At 35.2% G+C, this 22,888-nt stretch overlaps 1 protein-coding gene across 1 annotated transcript; it reads right to left on the bottom strand.

Annotated features, from left to right (window-relative positions):
* Positions 1 to 20,493: 20,493 nt before the first annotated feature.
* Positions 20,494 to 22,517, bottom strand: LOC100801479 (homeobox-leucine zipper protein ATHB-13-like). Its single transcript, NM_001255758.2, is given in 3 exon segments — positions 20,494 to 20,991; positions 21,801 to 22,177; positions 22,265 to 22,517. Coding segments are annotated over 3 exon segments (840 nt in total). The 5' UTR covers positions 22,377 to 22,517; the 3' UTR covers positions 20,494 to 20,640.
* Positions 22,518 to 22,888: the final 371 nt, after the last annotated feature.

Raw genomic sequence — 22,888 nt, 5'->3', positions numbered from 1 at the left:
ACTGATCCTCTTTTCATTAATCCAATTTTGTATGTTATTGTATAAAAGATCATGGGTTCTCCACCTGCCTCCACTCCTCCTCCTCCTCCTCCTCCTCCTTCTCCTCCTTCTCCTCCTCCTCCTCCTCCTACTTCAGACGCATCGGAAAATTGATTAAAAACACAATGAATATATAGTTATCACATCTTTGGTATATTATATGAAGAAATTAAAACACTTAAATAACGGAAAATACTAACAATTAGAGAGACAAACATAATAAACGGAATATAATAAAATGAAAAAATGAAATGTATTAACAATAATAATTAAAACATGAAAATGACGAAATTAATCATAGTTTGAAAGGTGTTGTGCAATGGACATGTCTTCTTCCAATAGTTGGATTATTACTGGTTTGTTAAAAATAACTAAAATTTCTATTGGACAAAAACACGTCCAGTAGTTGGATTTTGTTAACACCTTAACACATCTTCATTGTTTTTCAACTCTACTATTTGATATTCAATTGATTTTTCTGAATATGTTGTGTGAGTTGACTGTCGAAAGAACAATTGTTTGACTAGTTGTGATTCGTGAATTCCATAAGGGGGAATCCCTATAGACAGAACTTGCTTGATGACATCCTTAAGTGTTTTGATGCTACACCCTGAAAGAATTTCAAATCTTATTAGGGTTGTTCCAGTGAAGGAGTAACCCAAAAAATCGTCTTGTCATGGTATCTTCCACTTGCCGTTATAATACAACATTGCATCATGAGTAGGAGTGATGGTGCATCGAAGTAGGTTAAGTATACCATCGGGTGTTCTATTGATGGTACATAATAATTTTATAGGGCCAACACATGGGTATTGCTCATTGCACATTAACATTGTGCAAACATTATCATCATTTTTCAATTGCAAAGTAGTAGATTTCATTCACTAATTGGTTGTCAGTAGTAGATTTCATTCACTAATTGGTCATTGGTTAACCGAAGGGTGTTGTGCATTCTACTCTTGAGTATCTCAAAAGAACACTCATTAGGAACTTGCACATGGCCTTGAGATGCTATAAAGGTCAGTACGTTGAGTAGTAATAATTTAAAAACAGGTTGAATCGTTCACACAGACTTTTTGGATTCTTTGACATAAAAACTATGAAATAAATTTGCAACCGATATTTTTAATATATTGGAGATAAATATTATAAATTGCATAACATGACCACTTAAACATTGTTTTAAGGGTTGAAAACATATTTTTTTTACTCTTAATTTGAGGTCTTTCTTGATGAAACTGTTACAAGAAATTTTTTTTATCCTTTGACATGAAAACTCTGAAATAAATTTGCCACAAATATTTTTAATGTATTGGAGATAAATATTATAAATTTCATAACACGACCACTTAAACATTGTGTTAAGGGTTGAAAACAGTTTTTTTTTACTCTTAATTTGAGGTCATTCTTGATAAAACTGTTACACGATATATTTTTTTTTAATTCTTTGATGTGAAAACTATGAAATAAATTTGCCACTGATATTTTTAATGTATTGGAGATAAATTTTATAAATTGCATGACAAGATCACTTAAACGTTGTTTTAAAGGTATAAAACATAGTTTTTTTATTTTTATTTTTTACTCTTAATTTGAGGTCCTTTTTGATGAAACTATTACACGATATATTTTTTTTTGGATTTTTTGACATGAAAACTATGAAATAAATTTGCCACGGATATTTTTAATGTATTGGAGTTAAATTTTATAAATTTCATAACATGGTCACTTAAACATTGTTTAAGGGGTCGAAAACAGTTTTTTTTTATGGCCATTAATTTGAGGTCCTTCTTGATGAAACTACACAATATATTATTTTTTGATTCTTTGATGTGAAAACTATAAAATAAATTTGTCACAGATATTTTTAATGTATTGACATAAATTTTATAAATTTCAAAACATGACCACTTAAACATAACGTAACATGGCATGACCACTTTAACATAATTTTGAAAACCACATTAGAAGGATAATTAAACACAGTTTATCCCATTATCATAATATTTTATACCTTAATGACCAAAGTGATGACTAGTCCCACAGGGCAGTGGACGTTAATTACGTTGCAAATTTCTTTTTTCCTGTATCACTAGTACTCCCTAATGATGATGATGTTGTTGTTCTGTCTTAGTTTTTTCATCGTGGCTTGCTATAGCTGAAGAACTTTGTCCTTGCTTTCCAAATGAAAATGGTGCATCGAACTGTTGTAAAGAAGCTAAATATGATGTCGCAGATTTTGGTGTATTAAATCAACACCAAATAAATTGGTCATCCATTCATGGTTAGTTGCATTGACTGACTCGTGAATCTGGCCAAAAGTTTGACGAACAAGTGATGGAGTACAAAACATTGACTGAGGATGTGGAACAGGGAAATGTGTTTCTTCAACGGTTGTCCCTGCAACATTATGAGTAATTGTTATGCATGGATCATTTGGTTGTTGTGCAACAGACAGTAACAAAATATTGTTTTGACTATACCATTCCATATACTTCGATGTATGTGTCATTGGCCCTTCAATCCATTGCCCAGTTAAAACATCATTGCATTTCTGTTCCATACGTTAATCCACCCTGCATGATATTCCATCCAACCACTGTAATGAATGCCTCACATGTCAGTCTGGTGAAGTCAATCAACATTCATGGGATCAACAAGGATATGTTGATATAGTCCAAATTGTAGCTTGACCTGGTTTGTTTGATGCCATTTCACTATGGGAAAACAAATAATTGCAGTACATGCAAACCAAATGTCCCTGTCTCTATATGCATGTCTTTGTAGGTGTTCTTCAAATCCTCTATATAGGACCCAAGAAAACTGAAATATATGTTAACAATGCAACATTAGTAAATGTTACTATGTACACATTGATGGTACGGTTGATGATAGTAATATATCTGATGGCTCTCCATATGATCTATATGAGATCTATACCTGACCAAGTCACCATGAGGTGTGCCCCTATGTTCTAATTTACCACCACTCCATCTAAAATGTAAACAAAACAAAATTGTTATTCATTGTAATGTTATAATGCGCGTTATTGAAATTAAAAATTTTGATTTCATTATTTTTAATAACCTTATAGCGAGTGGGTAAGTTTTTTCGAGCCGTTGGACTCTTGGTGCAATAAAAGGCATGCGGTACCAAGCTCATGATTGCAATAGTATGACACAATCACCCATAACTCTACCAACCTTCGATGATGCCCGACACAGTTCTCTATACAAGTTTGCTAAATAGGCAAAACCCCAACTATATTTTTTTATATTGTCGAAGTCACGCAATAGGCTCAAATATATTAGATGAACTTCATTTCTAGATTTATCAGGTATTAAAGTACCACCAATCATGTATATTATGTTAGCTCTACACCTGTATTGTTGTTGGTGTATTGTTGGTTCTTCAGGTAATGGTGTGCACAAGATGCTAAGTAATCATGTCAACTTACATGCATTATCTGGAGGGACTTCGCCTAGTAACTCACCGCATAACTCATCCCAATGTAAGAAGCTAGGTCTAGTCACAGCACGACCATCAACCCTAATGCCTAGATGCAGTGTAACATCTTCGAGTGTGATGGTGCACTTCCCCATGGCAGGTGAAAGATGTGTGTTCCAGACCTCCATTGTTCAACCATTACAATGATCAATGTAGGATCAATTCTACATTGTTTGATTAGGGCAATATGTTGGAACCCGGTAAATGATAATAATGGTATAATTTGTGGTTATGGTTCAGGCATTGTATGGCAATACAAAGTGATTAAGTAGTTAATTGTAGTATGTGAATGGTGAATGTGTTGATGACGCAATAGAGGTATATTAGCCATGACAGCAAGGTTTAATGGTAAACCAGGTACAAATGATATAAAATTTGAAGTTGGGCGATGAAAATATGGTATTGACATGCACCTCCCATTAATTTATAATATAAATTGAGTCAAGACTCCAAAGCACATTTACACTTTGTCTCATTGTAAGACCTCGAGATTTAAAAGCACGTTAACATGATTGTCTTACTGTCACGCATTGAGATTCCAAATCACATGAACCATGGACTTGTGATTGATTATATAAAGGCACCATATCACCATAGACTTTGTATAGTTGCATCAAATCAAATTGTGAGAGAAAACAAAGAGAGCAAGCAAAATGAGTTCAGAGCCAATTTATGCGTACATTTATATCAATGGTGAGATCATCCACAGCTCAAGTGCAAATGCAGTTTTCAAAAGTGACAAGACAAAATCGATACTATTGAATCCAACAATGACGCTACCAAATATAATCACCATAATACAATCATCAATTAGAGATGATGATGTTACGCCTATAATTATTTCACTTTGTTGTTGTTATCATGTATACCAATTCAATGGTCATGTTGAGTATAGGGTAATTCAAATTATTTACAAAGAAGGTGTTTGATGCATGTTCGATACATTTGCAAATATGGCAAGTGTAATATGTATGGAACTTAAAGTTGATGTTCATAATTCATCATCACCTTCTCAAGTTAATGACCTGAGTTGGGCGGAGATGGAGTAGCAACTAGACAATTTACTGAAATTAGAACGAATAATTTAACATATTTTATTGTTGTATTGCTTTTAATTTTTTGTTTGTCTATATTATGAATTTGTTGTTGTTCCATGCTTTTCAATTGTTTTTTTCAATTTACTTTAATAATATGATCCTAAATGCTTCAAAAGCACATTAATGCGGATCTAAATAATCCGTGTGGGCTCCGTTCGCGATGTAGAATAGTGCAGTCAACAATCATGATGCAACAGATAGATTGTCATCGGCGATGTGCGCAACTGCACATTGTTCTCTCACATGCACCAACAACCACATTAATGCGGATCTTAATAATCGCGTGGGCTAGGTGCACGATGCGGAATAATGCAGTCAACAGTCATGATGCAACAGACAAGTTGTCGTTTTTGATGTGCGTAGTTGAACATTGTTCACTCACATGCACCAAAAACCGCATTAATGCGGATCTCAATAATCCGCGTGGGCTTGGTGCGCGATGCATAACAATGCGATCAACAATCATGATGAAACAAACAAACTGTTGTTTGTGATGTTCGCAGTTGCACATTGTTCACTCACATGTACCAGTAACCACATTAATGTGGATCTCAATAATTCGCGTGGACTCAGTGTGCGATGTGGAACAGTGCGGTCAACAACCATGACACAACGGATAGGTTGTTGTCTATGATGTGCGCAACTGCACATTATTCATTCACATGAACTGACTCTCCTACCTAAGCCTCTCACCTAACTTTCTAACTTAACTCTCCTACCCAACCCTCCCACCTAACACTCCTACCAAACTTTCTCACCCTATATAATCCCACCATTTCACAACACATCACACACAGCAACATCCTTACAAAAGTAACCTACGTTCCTAATTCTCATAGTCTTCCTACTCACATCCCCCATACATCACTCATGGCTCCACCTAAAGAAATATTGATTGTCAATCACCACCATGGTCAGATTGCAGATGACCTGGTTCGTGGACCGACATACTCATGTGCGAACCCAATATTTATATACGTGAGTAGGTCTATTATGTTAACATAATTGATTCGGAAAATTAACAACTGTCTCCCTACTCGGGCAACTGAAATAGTTGTTCAGTTGTTATATCATGTCCCTATTTCATTTCATCATGGCCAAACACGTTTTATTTCAGCACAACTACACGACAATGACGATCTCAGAGGTGTGCTGAAAACAATTGTCCAAAATCCAAAATTGAATTATGCCGAATTGCACGTTGAGCTTATTTCTTAACCACAACCACCATCTCCATAACCACAACTATCGTCTCCACAACCATCGTGTCCACAACCACAACTACCATCTCCACAACCATTATCGTACAATAACCTAGACTTCAATGATTCAGTGTCTTTATACAACAACCTTGGAACACAAGAAGCCTTTGACATTTATACTTCATACATACAACTATTATCCCAAAATGATTCTTTTTCTTATTCCCAAAAAACCTCATTTCACCAACAAAACTATCATCCATCACAATATTTTACAACATCACCCCTATCACAAAAACCACAAACATAAACATAAAACCCAAATGAACATCCCATCACTAATAAAGACCCTATTATACGATTTCACGAAGAATGCATGTATGATTTTAGGGAGCATGAGGATCAAGAGCTATTTCATCACAACAATGACCAAAGCGATGACGAGGCTGTTGCCGTATCGACGTCACCTCCGTTGTAATATCACCAACTTAGGTGTTCAGTGGAGTTGAACCTTGACCACCTACAACAATACATTGATCACCACCATTTCGTTCACAAACAAACCATATACAACCACCAGGTGCACTCCAGGTTGGCATGACCTTCGATGAAAAAAGCACAATGTATTCAAGCAATCAAAGAATACAACATCAAAAATCATTTTGACTGCAAAACAATAAATTCTGACTAAAGAAGACTAAACTTCATGTGTAAAGCACATGAAAATGGTTGTACATGGAGTTTAGGCGCATGAAATTCAAAGATGCATAAGAAATGGATTATCAAGAGTATCAAAGGTCATAATACTTGTCTCGCGCCACACAGGATCATAGGCAACTCAACAAATGCGTCATAGCGCAGATCATCCCACCCATTGTCAAAACGAATCCAACAGTCTCCATCAAAATGTTGATGGCAAAGATCAAAATGTTGATGGCAAAGATCAAAACATTCATGAATTTTAGTCCATCCTACAAAAAGACATGGTTACCAAAGCAAAGAGTTTTCATGGAAACTGGAAAGAATCATATGTCAAGCTGCCAAAAGTTTTGGGAGCTTTGCAATCTTGTGTTCCTGGGACCGTGCTCGCTGCTCAAACAAAAAATCTGTGTTTGAAGAGGGAGAAATGGTACCTAGAAAAAAATGCTTAAACGGGTTTGTCATTTAGTCCATGCATTAATAGGTTTGCGTATTGCAAACCCATCATATAGGTAGATGATACATGACTTTACGGGAAGTGTACTGACACATTATTGATAACTACAACACAAAATAGTGCTAACTATATCTTCATGATTGCCTACGCCACTGTAGAAGAGGAGACAACTTTAGCGTGTGATTTTTTTTTTAAAGGATTTGAGAAGGCATGTTACCCTGCGCCACATTTCACAAAATTTCCTTTGCGATAACCAAAACTGCAAACATTTGAATAAACCACTCGTGCAGGCTGATGAAAATCTTTAATATTTTATTTTTTATTAAACTATATTTTAATTAGAAATTTATAATGTATTAAATTGATTGAATATTTATAGGGTACGCATACATGGAGAAGATGCATTGGCAGCATCTTGGAGATATATGTGCGAATAAGCCAAGTGCAGCTAAATTGCTTGACCAATTACCCAAAAAATGTTGGGTACAATGTTTCGATGAGAGGAAATGTTGTGGACATATGACCTCAAATTTGTCTAAGTTGTGGCTAGCAGTATTCCAAAGTTGTCTCCGAGGCAATGAATAACGGTCAACAAGAATCCAATACGAACATTGTTTTCAACAACACAATCACATGTTTATTGTGACAGAGACCCAAGCCCTACTTCAAACACCCAGACCACTTAGAAGGTTTAGGGTCATGTTACAATCCCAAAATTGTGATTGTGGTGAATATCAGGCTAAAAACTTATCGTGTTCTCACGTAATGACAAATCTGTCAATCTTGATCCCAAGAACTATGTGTCGCTATTATTTACTTTACATAATCTCCTTTGGTTTAGTGTCACATGAATTGAATGAAGGAGATCAGTGGGGTATACAAGGAAAAAGAGGAGTGCAAAGGGTCATTCGGTTTCAAATCGCATTCCCACTGAAATGGATAAAGAAATTGAACGAGATACTAGAAAAAAATATGGAATATGTCAGCAACAAAATCATAACAGAAAAAATTATCCTCACATACATTCATTTTTAGCTTTTACTTAGACAAATATTATTGTTCATATATTTTATTTATGATGTAATGTATTCTAGTATACATAAGTTGTTAAACAAAAAATATTATCGTTTTTAAAAAAATTAAATAATATTAACAAAAAAATTATATTTAATAAAATAATAATATTAAAAAATTTAATTATTTTTTTAACGCTAAAATAATATTTAAATAAAAAAGTGAAATAATTTTTTTAAAATTAAAAAAAAAACAAAGAGAAGTCTGGTTTCCCAACCCGACTTCTTTACTTGAAATTTTAATAAACTAAAATTTTAATCTTTTCTATTTTTATTTAAAAAAAAAAAACATGAAACTAAAGAGAAGTCGGATTCCCCACTCTCGAATTCTCAACTAAATCAGAAACAGGTGTAAAATGGGAATTAAAATCAAAAGTGGTGTAGAATGGGTATATTTTGAAGAGAGAATGCCTATATTGGTAAAAAACCACAAAAGCCTCTCAATGCAAAATATATATATTCAGTTCCTGCACTTTTTGAAATACCTTCACTAAGTCTCTATAGTCGCAAGATTCCCACCGAGGTCAAATAAACATATCACAACCTCCTAGCATGATCAATGGACTGCAAAGGATTAAAAATACATGACGACAAAGAGTAAACTAAACTTGCTTTGGGATATCTTAGCCATTTCCATCCTAAAACCTGCACAGACTCCAAAATATTTGACACATTAAACTGCTCCTCATTGAACACACACTTGTTTCTTTCCATCCAAAGAACCCATATGATTGGATACCATATAACATTACAGCTCTCTACATCCACATGATATTTCCTCGGTATTCGTTGGAATTGCTCCGTATTCAAATTCATATCATTGTGCAAAACTGTAACAAATCCCAATCATTAAAAGCATTCATTCCAAACTTGGACAAATGTACCACAACCAAAAAACACATGCTGTAATGATTCAATCTCAGATTTGCACTCACAACACATAACCTCTTCATTGCTAAGCACTCATCTCCTTAAAAGATTATCTTTAATAGGAATTCTGTTATGCAATGCTACAAAGAAAATCACTTTAAAGGGACCACTTTGTTCCATAAATTCTTCCACACAATTGTTTTATTACCAGACACATTTGCAACCAAAGCTTTGTAAGCAGAATGCATAGGGTATTGGCCATGCCATTCCCCACTTCCACTCCTACCTGTCATTCTCTGATTGAGGAATAACCCGCCCCTCCACCAATGCCTTCAACGATAGGAAAAGTTTAATTTCCCTATAGAAAAACCTCTTCTCCAATCCCACTTCCAAATTCATCTTCCCTCACACTACCCCCCATCTTCACTATTAAAGCATCCTTATTTCTTGCAATAGACTACAACCTAGGAAACCTCTCCCTCAACGACACACCCTCCACCCAATTGTCTTTCCAAAAGAAAGCTTTAGTCCCATTTCCAACCACCCTCCCTATGGAATATGTGAACCACCCCCTCTTCACCCCATTATCCCCATTTCCAACCTTCAAATTGACCTCCACCAATGAGACCCTTTTCAACCATTCCCTACTAAACACCCATTCACCTCCCCATATAAACTATACAAGACCTTATACCACAAGCTATCTTTATCCAACAAAAACCGCCACTTCCACTTACCCAAAATAGCCAAATTAAACCCCCTCAATTCCCTTCCACCCAACCCTCTTAATTCTTTTGACTTGCATTCTCTATATCAAGCCACCTAGTGAATCCTTCTAGAAATCTCACCCCCTCCCCACAAAAAAAAAAAATAATTAAAAATAATTAAAAAGAGCTTCAATTTTAGAAATAATACCTATAGGAGCCTTGAAGAAAGAAAGATAATATATTGAAATTGCAGACAAGACAAATTTCAAAATCATCAACCCTCCACCCATATATAAATTGTCCCATCCCCTTAATCTCTTTCTAACCATTTCCACCACCGGATCCCAAGTACTCAACTTCCTTAGATTAGCTCCAATAGGCAAACCCAAATACTTCATAGGGAGATCTCCCACATTACATTTCAAAACAAAAGAAGCCTTTTTTCAACCAATTTTCATGTACATTTACCCCCACCAGTAGGCTCTTATGAAAATTAACTTTAAGGCCAGAACTTACCTCAAACAATGGAAAAAGGCCTTAATAGCCCAACTACTAGTCCAACTTTTTTTCACAAAAAAAAAAAAATCAATGTATCATCAGTAAATTGTAATGAGATATTTGCTTCTCCAACCCATTCAATTGCACCCCTAGGATATTTTTCCTTGTAACCATCTGAGTGAATAAGTTACTAAGCCCCTCTATTGCAATGAGAAACAAGAATGGTGATAATGAATTCCCTTGCTTAAGACCACAACCACAAACCAATTCCTTTGTAGGGTGTAGGGTTACCATTTACAAGAACTAAAATTGTTGTAGTAGATAAACATTCTTGTATCCAATCCCTCCATCTTTTCTTTTGAAAATCCATCTCCTCCATAACCATCAGTAAGAACTCCAAGTCTGCTAAATCATGAGCCTTTTCAAAATCCACCTTAAACATAATCATCTTCTTGTCACTCTTTCTAGGCTTCTTTACCAACTCATTTGCAATCAAAACACGATCTAAGATCTTCCTTTTTTGTATGAATGCAAAATGGGTATTCTCAATCACTCGATGAACCACCTTGCTAAGCCTATTTGCTAATATTTTAGCTAACACCTTGTACATACATCTAATAAGAGAAATGGGTCTATCCTTTGTTATCTTTTAAAGACAATCCTTCTTTAGTATGAGCATAGTGAAAAAACTATTAGCATCTCTAGGAAGTCTACCATTAAGATAGAATTCCTTCATAAAAGCTACAAAATTTGCCTTCAAAACCTCCTAAAAGTCCTTAATAAAACCAAAATTAAAGCCATTAGGTCTAGGACTCTGAGAGCTCTCACAATCCCACATAACTTCCTTAGTTTCCTTCTACATAAAAGGCACCATTAAACTCCTTTTTGCCTCTTGTATGTAATCTCTTGAAATTTTATTCCAGAAGACATTCTTTTCTAAAAATGCTTCTCAAAAAAACCAAAAAATATATCCTTCATACTTTGAGCTTCATGATATAAAACAGGTCCAAAAGAACCTGTAGAAACCAAAACTACCTTTTCTTGCCAAATCTTTTATGATTTTTTTACTGTTCTATGCCATTTTACTTACCTTTATTCAGCTTTAGCACTTTACGATAGCTATTTATAGCTTTACTTTACTGCAATTCATTTTAGAAATAGTTTAACATAGCAACCTTAAATAGATAATTGTTGGAAAACTTTTTGGAGTGGACTAGGAACCCTATCCTAGAAGATAATCTCTTGACCGAGTTAGTGTATGTTTGGATTAAATTTGATGAAGTTAAGTTTGTGTCAGACCCTAATTTCGTCTGGGGATGATCATTTGCTAAAGTTTTGATTCTTGCTAGCCGAATTGAGCTGCTTGACACCAGTTGTTGTGCAATATGAAAGGTTTTTTTATGTTTCGGTAAAGGATGCAGAAAATATCCAAAAGGGAGGGCAAAAAGGTCATTTTGAGGTTTTTTCAGACCCCTGGCTCGCCCAGGCTAGCCTCTGGCTCGCCTGGGCCCCCAAATAACTTAGGGGTGAATTAACAGCTCGCCTGGGCGAGCTGTAGATCAACTGGGTCACCTCATTTCCTATAAATAGGTGTTAGAGGGCTGAAGGAAGGGGTTCAACCTTCATATATTGAAAGGATTTAGTGAAATTAAGGAGAAAAAGGAGAAAGAAGAAGAAAAACGAGGTCGAGGTGCTTTCGAATCGCAACCGTGATTGATTCCTACATCGTTCTTCGTTCGTCAACCGATTAGTATTTATTTTAAGGTTTTGAATTCGCTCTATGCATCCTTAGGGGTCCTCCTTGTTGCTTTGCACATCTTCATCTCATTCTTCTACCATCAGTGATATCATTTCTTCATGTAAAGCGAATTTCCACCGACCATTTATGCCGTAATCTCATTTTATCCTTGTAAAATAAAATTTCAACCAATCATTTACCTCACAAGTCGCCTTTTAATGAGATTAAAAGTAAATAAGTGAAACCAAGATAAAATCAACATGTAATCGAGGTTTCTATCCACAAAAGTCGCTTGAGTTCATTCAAGGTCCAATGCCTTAACGGTCTCTTTTATTTTAATTGGTTAAAATGAACCTTTCAAAAGTTTAAAATCAACTCTACTCATAACTTTCTTGCTTTTAAAGAACTACGTAGGTCTGAGTTCCTTATCGCACTTGAGGATACGTAGGAGCAAGGGCAACGCTCTTGTTGACCATAAAAAGTAAAAAAACATAAAAAAGAAAAAATAAAATAAATATTGAAGTCATGATTTTGTATACTCGATTAAAGGCTGCCGTCCCTTGTGACGAACGCGCGGAGTGCTAATACCTTCCCCGCAGGTAAACGACTCTCGAACCCTTATTCTTAAAATTCGCAGACCCCATTTTGGTTTTTCCAACGTTTTCCTCGAATAAACGTTGGTGGTGACTCCCGCACGTTTTCTTTTTAGAAGACGCCCCCTTGAGTCTCGCTTCGCCCTCCTGCCAAAGGGTAGGTTGCGATAGTTGGCGACTCAACTAGGGACGTTTGTTAGAGAGTTAAGCCATTTAATTTGTGTGCAATACTTATCATGACTTTCTCTTTGTTTTGTTTCCCTTTATTTATTTTATGTTCTTGTATTCATATAACTCTTTCAATGCTTTTGTATTTGGTGTGGCTTTTTACTTATTACATGCATGTTTAGAAATATTTGTTTGTTCTATGCACACATGGCACTTACACCTTTGCACACACGGTGAGTTATTAGGGCCCTATACCCGGATCCATGGAAACATAGGAAGTGGAGGTTGATTTGTGGTCATGCTGAGCCTCCGACTCACTTGATGACAGTGAAGCCTCATCTAGAGTTTTTCTTTTTGATGATACATTGTCACTGGTAGCCTCTACCGCCACAATGTTTGATATCAAAGAGAATGATATCTCTAGAAACCTTTGAAAGATGTGGGCGACCACCTTTGGGAGTGATCACTAAATAGCAAACCTTTAGTCCCTCCCATTAGATTCCTAAAATAGGGGCACAGAACAAACACATTATGTTTTGTTTCCTTGATATAGCCATGCATGTCTTTATGATGCCATGATTGTGTGTGTCATTCCTGTGTTTATCGTGTTGTTATATCAGTTTGGTATTAATTTATCGCGTTGTCATGTTTCTCTTTGTGCTACCAACCACGTGCTCTCGCGCATGCATATTGATGTCATGTCATCACTCATGCATTACATTTGTCTCATCATCTTTGTCACGGGAAGCCGGAAGGTTCGTGTCACCTTTTTAATTGTCATGCATTGGACGCCATGGTGATGTTTGTAAACAAACCATGATACCCGATGCATTGCGGGTAAGAAGGGACGCTCTTTCGAATTTTTGTGTCCATCGATAAACACATTTTGTCATGCATAGCATAAACATTCCCTCGTGCATTCATCGTATCTCTTTTATGATAGGGTGTTGAAGTATTGATCAGGAGAGTTTTCATTCTAGCAAACATGGGGTCGAACCAAGCGCCCTCTTTTAAGAAAAGGTTCTATCATGTCAAAGCCAAGAACTTAGAGGTAGCCAGCTCGTGAGAGCTAGGGCAGCGAATGGATCAGGTCCGACATCAAGCCTTCTGCAAAACATATGGGAAAATCTGGGATTTGGCTACGATAGAAGTTTCTGTTGAAGCCATCGCATCCCTCGCTCAGTACTATGACCAGCCGCTAAAGTGTTTCACGTTTGGAGACTTTTAGTTGGTACCAACCATAGAAGAGTTTGAGGGGATCTTAGGATGCCCACAAGAGGAAAGAAGTTGTATCTATTTTCTGGTTTATACCCCTCCATGGCAAGAGTAGCCACACAAGTGGTGTGTTATTAAATCCTCTCACTAATTAATGATTAATGTACTCGCTAGCAAATATGTCATAGGAGGCGAGGAAGCGAGGAGTGTTTTGTGGCAAAAACTTGTTCGGGAATAATGATCCCCGAATGCTAATCAACAAGTGTACTGAGTCGCACAAGTAATATAAATGGTAAGAACCGAGTATCGAATCACAAGGAATTTGTTTCATTCAAAAAATGTGTATTTAATAAGTAAACATTTGTGTAAAACAAGTACATAATCAAAAGGGTTTTTTTTTTCTACAATTCTAATTAACTTCAAACTAAAGTATCTAACAGTGAGAGGTGAAAACAGTTAAGTAAAAGCGTTGGGTCATTCTACTGAATTAACTTTGATGTTACTAAATATTTTTCTCTATTTAACATTGTTTTAGTGTTCTTATGATGAAAACAACTACCCAAACCAAGATCCCTCGAGTGAATGGGCCTAACTCTATTTAAATTTCTTAACAAACTTGGTTTAAACGAGTTGCATTAAGATTACAGCATAATATAAGCTAAATCACTGCACTCTGTCCCCAAACATACAGTTTTCTAGCCTACTCTATCAAGTTCTAAGGTTTTAAAGCACTTCCTAGTACTAAAAATCCTAACTTTACATACAAATGGGTGATCAAGTCACAAGCATGCAAGAAATAAGCACAAATAGAAGCAATGAACACATAAAAATAACTTTAAATAGATAGTAAGAAGATATTACATCAAGTGTTTAGCAGAAATCCCCAACAAGGGGTATAGCCTTCCATGGCAAGTTAGCAACTTTCAGCACCAAGGATTGGAATTAGAAGAGAAACTAAGATTACAAGTGATGATGATGTCTCCTCCACCCCTAGAACCCTAAAATCACTCCTAAAACCTAAACTCTCTTGAAGGCAGGAGCTTTGCTCTGTTTTTTGTCTCTCTGTGTGTCTCTTTGTTTCCTTCCTCTGTGTATGATGTCTCTTCCCTTTTTTACACCAACTTCAGTGTTTTAAAGGCTCCTTGACATTTCAGATTCTAAAGGCTCACTTAGCGTCATTTTCTCGCTAAGCGCGAGTTAGTGAATTCTCGCTTAGTGAGTTGGGCGCGCTGAGCGCGAGAAGGGACAAACGACTCGTTGGGTGAGCTGACGGCGCACTGAGTGCGGACATCTGAGGCAGATCCTCTTCTAGGATTTCCCACGTGCTAAGCGGGCTGAGTGCCTCGCTTAGCGAGACACCAGCTACTAGCCTTCTCTTCAAATGGCCTGAAACTGAAATTGATTCACATAATTAATTCACAAAAATGGGAGTATCTGCTGAGCAAAATCAAACTAAACATGAAATATGTTCAAATCCTACAAAAAGAACCATAAATTGAGGGAAAGATGCTAATTTCATATAACCATTCAATACAAAAGTTAGTCGTAAATGACAACTAACAAGGAGCACGACCCAAACTTGTTACTTGACAATCTTCTCCAAACAGTTGCCAACCATTCTACCTTCAGCAGATGTGTGAAACAAGTCCAGAAATAACTCATTGAAGGAAACTTCTGAAAACCAAATAAGATATCATGAGTCATGACAGCTAAAAGCCTTTCCACATATCCCCAATTCCTCACTTTATGGAGCCAAATAGTCAATGCTAGGCTGTTAGACCCTAAAATATCCTCATTTTACATGCTTATTTATCAAGTGTCATCAAATTTAACATAGAAATCCATCCTGACAATTCAGAATATAGTTTCTGTCCAGAACCATCTTACTCAAAAAACATTACACAAACATGTAGCCCATCTAGATAGATTGCAACAGGTCCTAAATGCTAAATTCAAGGTTGTTCTATTCATCACTGATCCTATTTTCTTTGAAAAAACCAATGAAGCATATATAATACATACAACATAAATGTAAAAAAATTGTTTCAGCTTGTAACAATTGGAAAGAAACCATGACAAAAACCATAGCACTACCTACCTCATTCAAGCAACAATATATTAGATGATATTATGGTAAGTTGATAACTTAAGATGAAGCACAATAAATAAAAAAAAAAAAACACAACAAACTCACACACATACACAAGTGAGACAGACAGAGAAGAGGCATGTTGAACCTGAAACAAGGATTTTGCATAATCATTGATACTATTCATTACTCTGTTTCGCTTGCATCATTCTAAACCTTCTCGAGTTATGGTTGCTCCCTCTCTGCAATTAAACAGTTTGCAGTCCAACAAAACATATAATAGCACTGTTCATTTTTCTCTGCAATTCGAGTTGTTTGCCCAACCTCGATTGATCGAAACGAACTTGTTTAACCAAAAATCAAAATTAGGATCATCTTAATAAGTTACACCTAGCCAGAATCAGAATGGTACATTACATACCACAAACTATTTTTAATGGTTGTTTAATGTTTATTAGGGAAGACAATGCCATAATCTGTACTACCCAATAATAATCAGAAAATTAAAAACTCTGACATTCAACCCACTGGGGATCGATCCATGAGGTGATCAGTTGCTAGGGCTAGTGCTCCCAGAGTATATCCATGATAAGATTTACCCAAAGAAGCTATAGAGAAATCAATAGATTTTAATGTCATGACTCATCCTAACTTAATACGTGAGCACAACCTACAAAGAGAAAAAGAAAGTCAACCTGCATTGCATTTAATGGAACGTCACCAGATGAAAAAGTAGCAACAACATTTATCACTAGAGCGTCCACATTTACTGTAAGCTGAAACTGGATAAATTTCTCAATATTTGCATATACAGAGCGCCCCCATTTGACAACCTACAACCATGGAGAAAAACAATTGTCATCATCAGTTGTGCCTCAAATATTCAATGCACCTCAATTCTATATAAACCTCTCATTGTTCAATCAATATTCAAAAAGTGCATTTTACTTCTACTAATGGCTAAAAACAAAACAAATTAAAAAATCTCAAAGTAATACTAACCTTCATTGGTACTAGCAATAGTTTGTCATTGGGAGACGAACGTCCCATGACCATCAAATTTAAAAGCAATGATGCACACATATTGGGTCAGTGTGGGGAAAAGAAGATACTGCAAGCAGAATAGTTTTGCAAGGATCTTAAATCTATGATGAATTTATGTAAACCTAAATATTAATGCATGTTTTATCTATTGCTAAGATGATACCATACAAAGACGGTTTTTGAGTTTAAACCGTCTTTGTACAAAAGCATAAATTTACAAGTTTGTCATCACTTATATGTTTACATACTATTCAAAGACGGTTATATGCAAACGTCATGTGTTCTTATTTATTACAAAAATGTCACCGTCATACATTCTAAGATGGTTGACGATTCTTTAGAACCATCTTAGAATCAGCGACATAAATAACATTTTTTTAGTAATGAACATGCATGCAGGGAATGCTCTTATATATTCTGCAACTAACAATAACCCTAACCACCCTATCATACATGTCCAATTTGGAACCACCAAGCACGTGGCCACTAAATCTCGATCTTTTGTGATTCCAACATTAGTTAATTGATTATGTCCACTGACAAAACTTTGCTGAAAAATCATAGTTGGCTTCTGAGAAACTGTCATCAAAATGCCAAAATCTTCAGTCATTTGCAAAGCATTTTAAAAACCATGTTCACATGATCCCATAAGTATAACAGCGCAATGCATTAATATATTAATGAATATATTTGAAGCAATCCAGATGTTATCACATGCGTTGTTTAATATAGAAATAGATTTTCATCGGATTTCTCATGTAATCCGTGGATAAGGTTACAGGTTACTATAATAAGATTTGTTGTCATATTCATCACCATGTTGACAGCATCAATTAAGTATGGGAAGTTTCAATATCTATATATTAAAGCTCTAAACTAACTATTAACTTAGGGGATATATATATATATATATATATATATATATATATATATAAAAGCTGCCACAAAGAAAATACTAATTTGTATATGAATTAGAAAATATGTCGTGCTGTATCTTAGTTATTAGCATTGCATAATACTACTATATTAAGAAAGATTTAGTATCTGGCACCACTGTTTTCTTTTCTTCTTTTTTTTCTCCCGTAAATTCTAGCTTTCTTAAACTTAATTTATCTTATTGTTTGAAGGTAAAATATAAGTGAGACAACTAGTTGCATCTTCTCCCCACTAAAGTTTGAGAAGTTATTTGATAGTTCCGGGTTCTTATAGTTCCAATCAATCTTCACATAACATAATTAAGTGTTGTTGATTGTTTTTATAAGTTAAAAATTTTAAATACATGTCACGCAAAAATTAGTTTGAATCATAGACACATGATAGTTCTGAACAACTTAATAATTTCTCATTATATTCTCCCTTTTAGTAACTTAATTTGACATTAATGTCATATGATTTCAATTGTTTAGTTAATTTACCATGGAAAAAAAAATAATGAGAGTCACTTCTACTTCAACTGTTGACTACGAATATTACACATCTGTAAAACAATATCTTGGAGTTTTCTTTTCAATCAGAATTAACCTTTGTCTTTTTCGCCAAGACAACCAGAAATTAAATGGGAAGAGATGACAAGGAAGCGGTAGCACGAAATTTGGCAAATTTGCAATGCAGGCATCAGGGAACAGCCCATTCTTCATTGAAACGAAATCTAGGCTCACATGCGGTTGTTACTAGTGAACTTGCCACATGAAAATTATGCTTTTATCTCTTTCTTGGTCAGCTAATAAACAAGTGAACCTTTATCAATATTTGTTAACATGAGAAGGGTTAGTATAACACAATTTTTAGTACACTTTCTTTTAACAATATATTATTAGTATGGAAAAATAAATAATGATAGTTGTTAGGTAAACAATATAACCTATAGAATCTCGTAATTTCTAATAAATTTTAATAAATAATATAAGAGTGTGTTTAAAAGAATGTTAAAAATGCATTTACACATTTCTTTTAATATTTATAACTAAAGAGATAAAATATAAAATTTTCACATAATGTAAATTTTACGAAGTAAATAGTCTCGAGTTGTCCCAGTAAAATTACTTATTGCTTACCTAAAAAAATCTTGAGGGAGGAAAACTGACAACACACCATATATAGAAAGTAAAATATAAAATTAAGAGTAAACTTATTAAATTAATAAGACTCGCAGCATCCCACGAGTCTTAACAAATTTTAACTAATTATTAAAAATATATATAAAAGAAAGTGTTAAAAGAACATGAACTTTGTCACTGGGAACCTCTATGATGATATGATGGTGCCCAAAAGGCCCATGTTTCCCAATCAATTAAATCTATGAAAACACCGGACAAGATTTAAACAAAGGAATGGAGGAAAATGGAGAATGAAAAGATCCAATAGAAAAAAGAGAAGTGAAGGTGAAGTATTAATAAATGAACATTAGATATACTCATATTTTTTTAAAAAATTTTGTATGTGCATGCACATTCACCTGAGTTGAAATCTCCACAGTTCCATTGCATGTCAATGACGTAGAGATATGGGAGTAAACAAACAAATAGGTCGTGACAACCATAATTTTAGTTTCTTTGCAGTGCCAAGTTTTGACCACTTTCATCATTGGCACATTATCAACACAGAAGGAGGGAAAAGGAAAAGTGTATGTACAATATTACAAGGAGAGACACACACATAAAGGAGAGAGAAGTGACTTGAAAGTGAAGGTGAAAAGAAGAGAAGTGGATGACAGTGATCACACATGGAGTAGTAAGGACTACACTGATCCACTCCCGCTCCTTCCCTTGTCATGAACAAGAGAAAAATCGACAATGTCCCATTCACGAGAATGACCATTTCCAACTCTCCTTGTTTTCTTCCCCACCCTTTCCATCTCCTTGTCTTTTTCCCCCTCTTGGAATGTGTGCTTGATTCCCTTTCTTTTTTTAATACCTACTTTGTCAAGTTTCACTGGATTTTGCTCACCCTTCCTTTGGATCAATGAAATCAGCATAAATATTTTTACATGGTCTTGTAATTAAGGGGTTAGATCTAAGTACAAGGAGTTAGTCTCTAACAACTCAACAATCTAATTTTGAATTCCTAAAAAAAAGTGTTCATACTTAATTTGTCACAGTGTTTCGAATAAGATTATCTCAAAAATAAAATATATGCGAGAAAAAAATGTACTTGTATAAAAAAAGACCTTTGCTTAATAGTACAAAGGTTTGATTTAAAAGCAAGCAAAGCTAATTGGATTAAAAAAATGGTAAAAATGTAAGCAGAGAATCCTCCTTTATTTTAGTGGCCCCTCTGCAATAGCATGCAATCAGACACCAACAAGCACGGTCTCACAGTTAATTGGAAATTTTTTCTCATGACCCATGACTCACAATTTTTACAGAAAGACTAGTCTGAAAAAGAAAAAGGTGACTAATCTATTATTCTTTTTATATAAAAATTTTCAAGTTCCACCCGAAAAAGAAAAATTTACTTAACATATCCTATTTTATACATCAAGTTTATCAAAACATGGGTTTTTAATTTAATTATAACTCATTATGTATGGTAATCAATTGACACAGATACCCTCTTGATGATTTCATTTTCATCCGGAAAAGGGAAAACTACATTGCAATATGAAACTCTCTCTCACTCTCACACTCTCTCCTTTTGCATGATGATCAATTGAAATGTTGCTGCTCCAACCAAGGCCAAAGGCCAGATTGATCATCAATGCCACAAAACATGTTGCTTAAGCTCTCTTCTTTGACCATGTGATCAATCTTTTGGCACTGAATCTCTGGCCTTGGAGTGGTTTGGAAAAGCTGAGCCACTCCTGTTGGTCTAGCAGAAGATGGAAAGAGGGTTCTGCTGTTGCTCTGCTGAGTGGATAGAGGACTGTCAATAGCTGGTGTTCTTGAGATATCCAACTTGATCTCTGAGCTGTTCTCACTTCTATTGCTGCTGGATCCCTCAGTTTCTTTGTTGAGGTTGATGGATTCAGTTGGTTCTCTGTTTTTCAGTGCCAATATCTGCAGCAGTGAGTGGTAGCAGTGAAATTAGCTAATCCGAAAAATAACACAAAACAAATAATAGCATGCAGGAAAGGTTGGAGTATAAGTGTGTAATATCAGCCTAAAACAAAGGTGTGTCAATGTCAAAATGAACCCAAATGATTGTTTATTTCCAAACCAAGGAAACTATGCATTGCATGACAAACATGTAATTGAGTGGAAGCTGGTCTTTATGAAATTACTGTGAATAATTGGAAAAAGCAGCTTTATAGAAAGTTATTATCAGTTCCAGAAGTTGGTGAAAGGAAATAAAAGGTTTGAGAGCCATAATAAATATTTTTTTTGAAAAAACATAATAATTAAAGAAAAGCATCATAATTACCTAGCTTTATTGTACAGAATCAAAACAATTTGACATAGCAGAACTTGAACATCCCCTCTATTTCTTCGTCAATTTAGGACTAATTTAATTTAAATAAATTTCTCAACAAACATTCATGAAAAAGATATAAAATAGTTTAAGGAGGTAAAATACATCAATCTTTTCTTATAATTTAACTTATGTACCTCAATGGAGAAGTTAACTAAGAAAGTTTCTAAAAAGTTTGAGATGTATAAGTAAATTTTAACTTACGAAAAGAGTTTGATTTGCTTATCTTTTTAATTAATTTTATTTTATTTTCTTGTAAGTATTTGTTAATAAACTCATCAAATTTGGCCTTAGTAATTTATGAAAAATTGGTCTTCTTTTTTAAGTTCTCTTCTCACATATGAAACCAAAATTAAAACAACAAAATCTTAATAGAACTAGGAAGAAAATTACAAACCTCAGTCTGAAGTTTTTGGTTCTGAGCTTGAAGTGCATCATTATCTGCCTTGATAGCATCATATTGTCTTTTGAGAAGATCATAGTCCTTCTCCAACTGCTTGGTCTTCCACCTAGCCCTCCTGTTCTGGAACCATATAGCAATTTGTCTAGGTTGCAAGCCAAGAGCCCTTGCCAACTGCATTTTCCTCTCAGGTTCAAGCTTGTTTCCCAACTCAAAGCTCTTCTCAAGGGTCTTCACTTGTTCCATGTTAAGCCTCCTTTTCTTCTCTCCAGCCTGTGATCCATCATCAGACAAATCTTCCTCAGCATTAGCTTCTTCTCCAAGCTCAATCCCTGAAAATGACATAGATCTCTTGCCTAGAAAGGATGCTCCTCCTGCATCAACATTTGAAACATTGGTATTAGGCCACATAACATAATATTGCACTATTGGTTGGTGTTTTTGTGTCTAAAAGAGAGTACCATGGTACTCTTGAGGTGCACATGAAGTTATAATTGAGTTGAGTGAAGGTGGAGGTTGATGGTCATCTTGGTGAGGTGTTTGTAGCATGAAATTTGCTGGGAAGAAAGCCATATCATTGCTAGTCTATGCTTGCCTCTGATCTTCAATTGCTGAATGATATTCTGATCACCATGTGATTGCTGATGCTCAAAGGCTAAACTTTGATGTTGCGAAACAACAATGACAAAGACTATGGTCTAATACACGACACCTTCTGCTAAACTGAAGAGGATGGATATATTGCTCCAAAGGACGGCTTATATAGCATATCAGTTTCTAGGGAGAGAACTATTGCTCTTATGTGAATTTTTGGAAAGTTTGGACCAAGTTGTTGTGGAAGAAACTATGACAAAGACTAAGGTCTAATGCACCACATCTTCGGCTAATAAATTGAAGAAGATGGACAAATTGCTCTGAAGGGTGGCTTATATACCTTATCAGTTTAAGGGGGAGTTTTTGTTCTTTTATGTGATAATTTCAAAAGGAAAAGGAAGCTGAGAGGAGAAAGAAGAGAGAAAGAGAGGGACAAGGGGGTGAGATGTTTGAATCTGTAGTTCTATACATATCATCTTCAATATATATCA

Source organism: Glycine max, chromosome 18 (genome assembly GCF_000004515.6).
Source record: "Glycine max cultivar Williams 82 chromosome 18, Glycine_max_v4.0, whole genome shotgun sequence".
Taxonomy (NCBI): Eukaryota; Viridiplantae; Streptophyta; class Magnoliopsida; order Fabales; family Fabaceae; genus Glycine; species Glycine max.
Note: the sequence above shows the minus strand (reverse complement) of the source record. Positions and strands in the feature narration are given on the sequence as shown.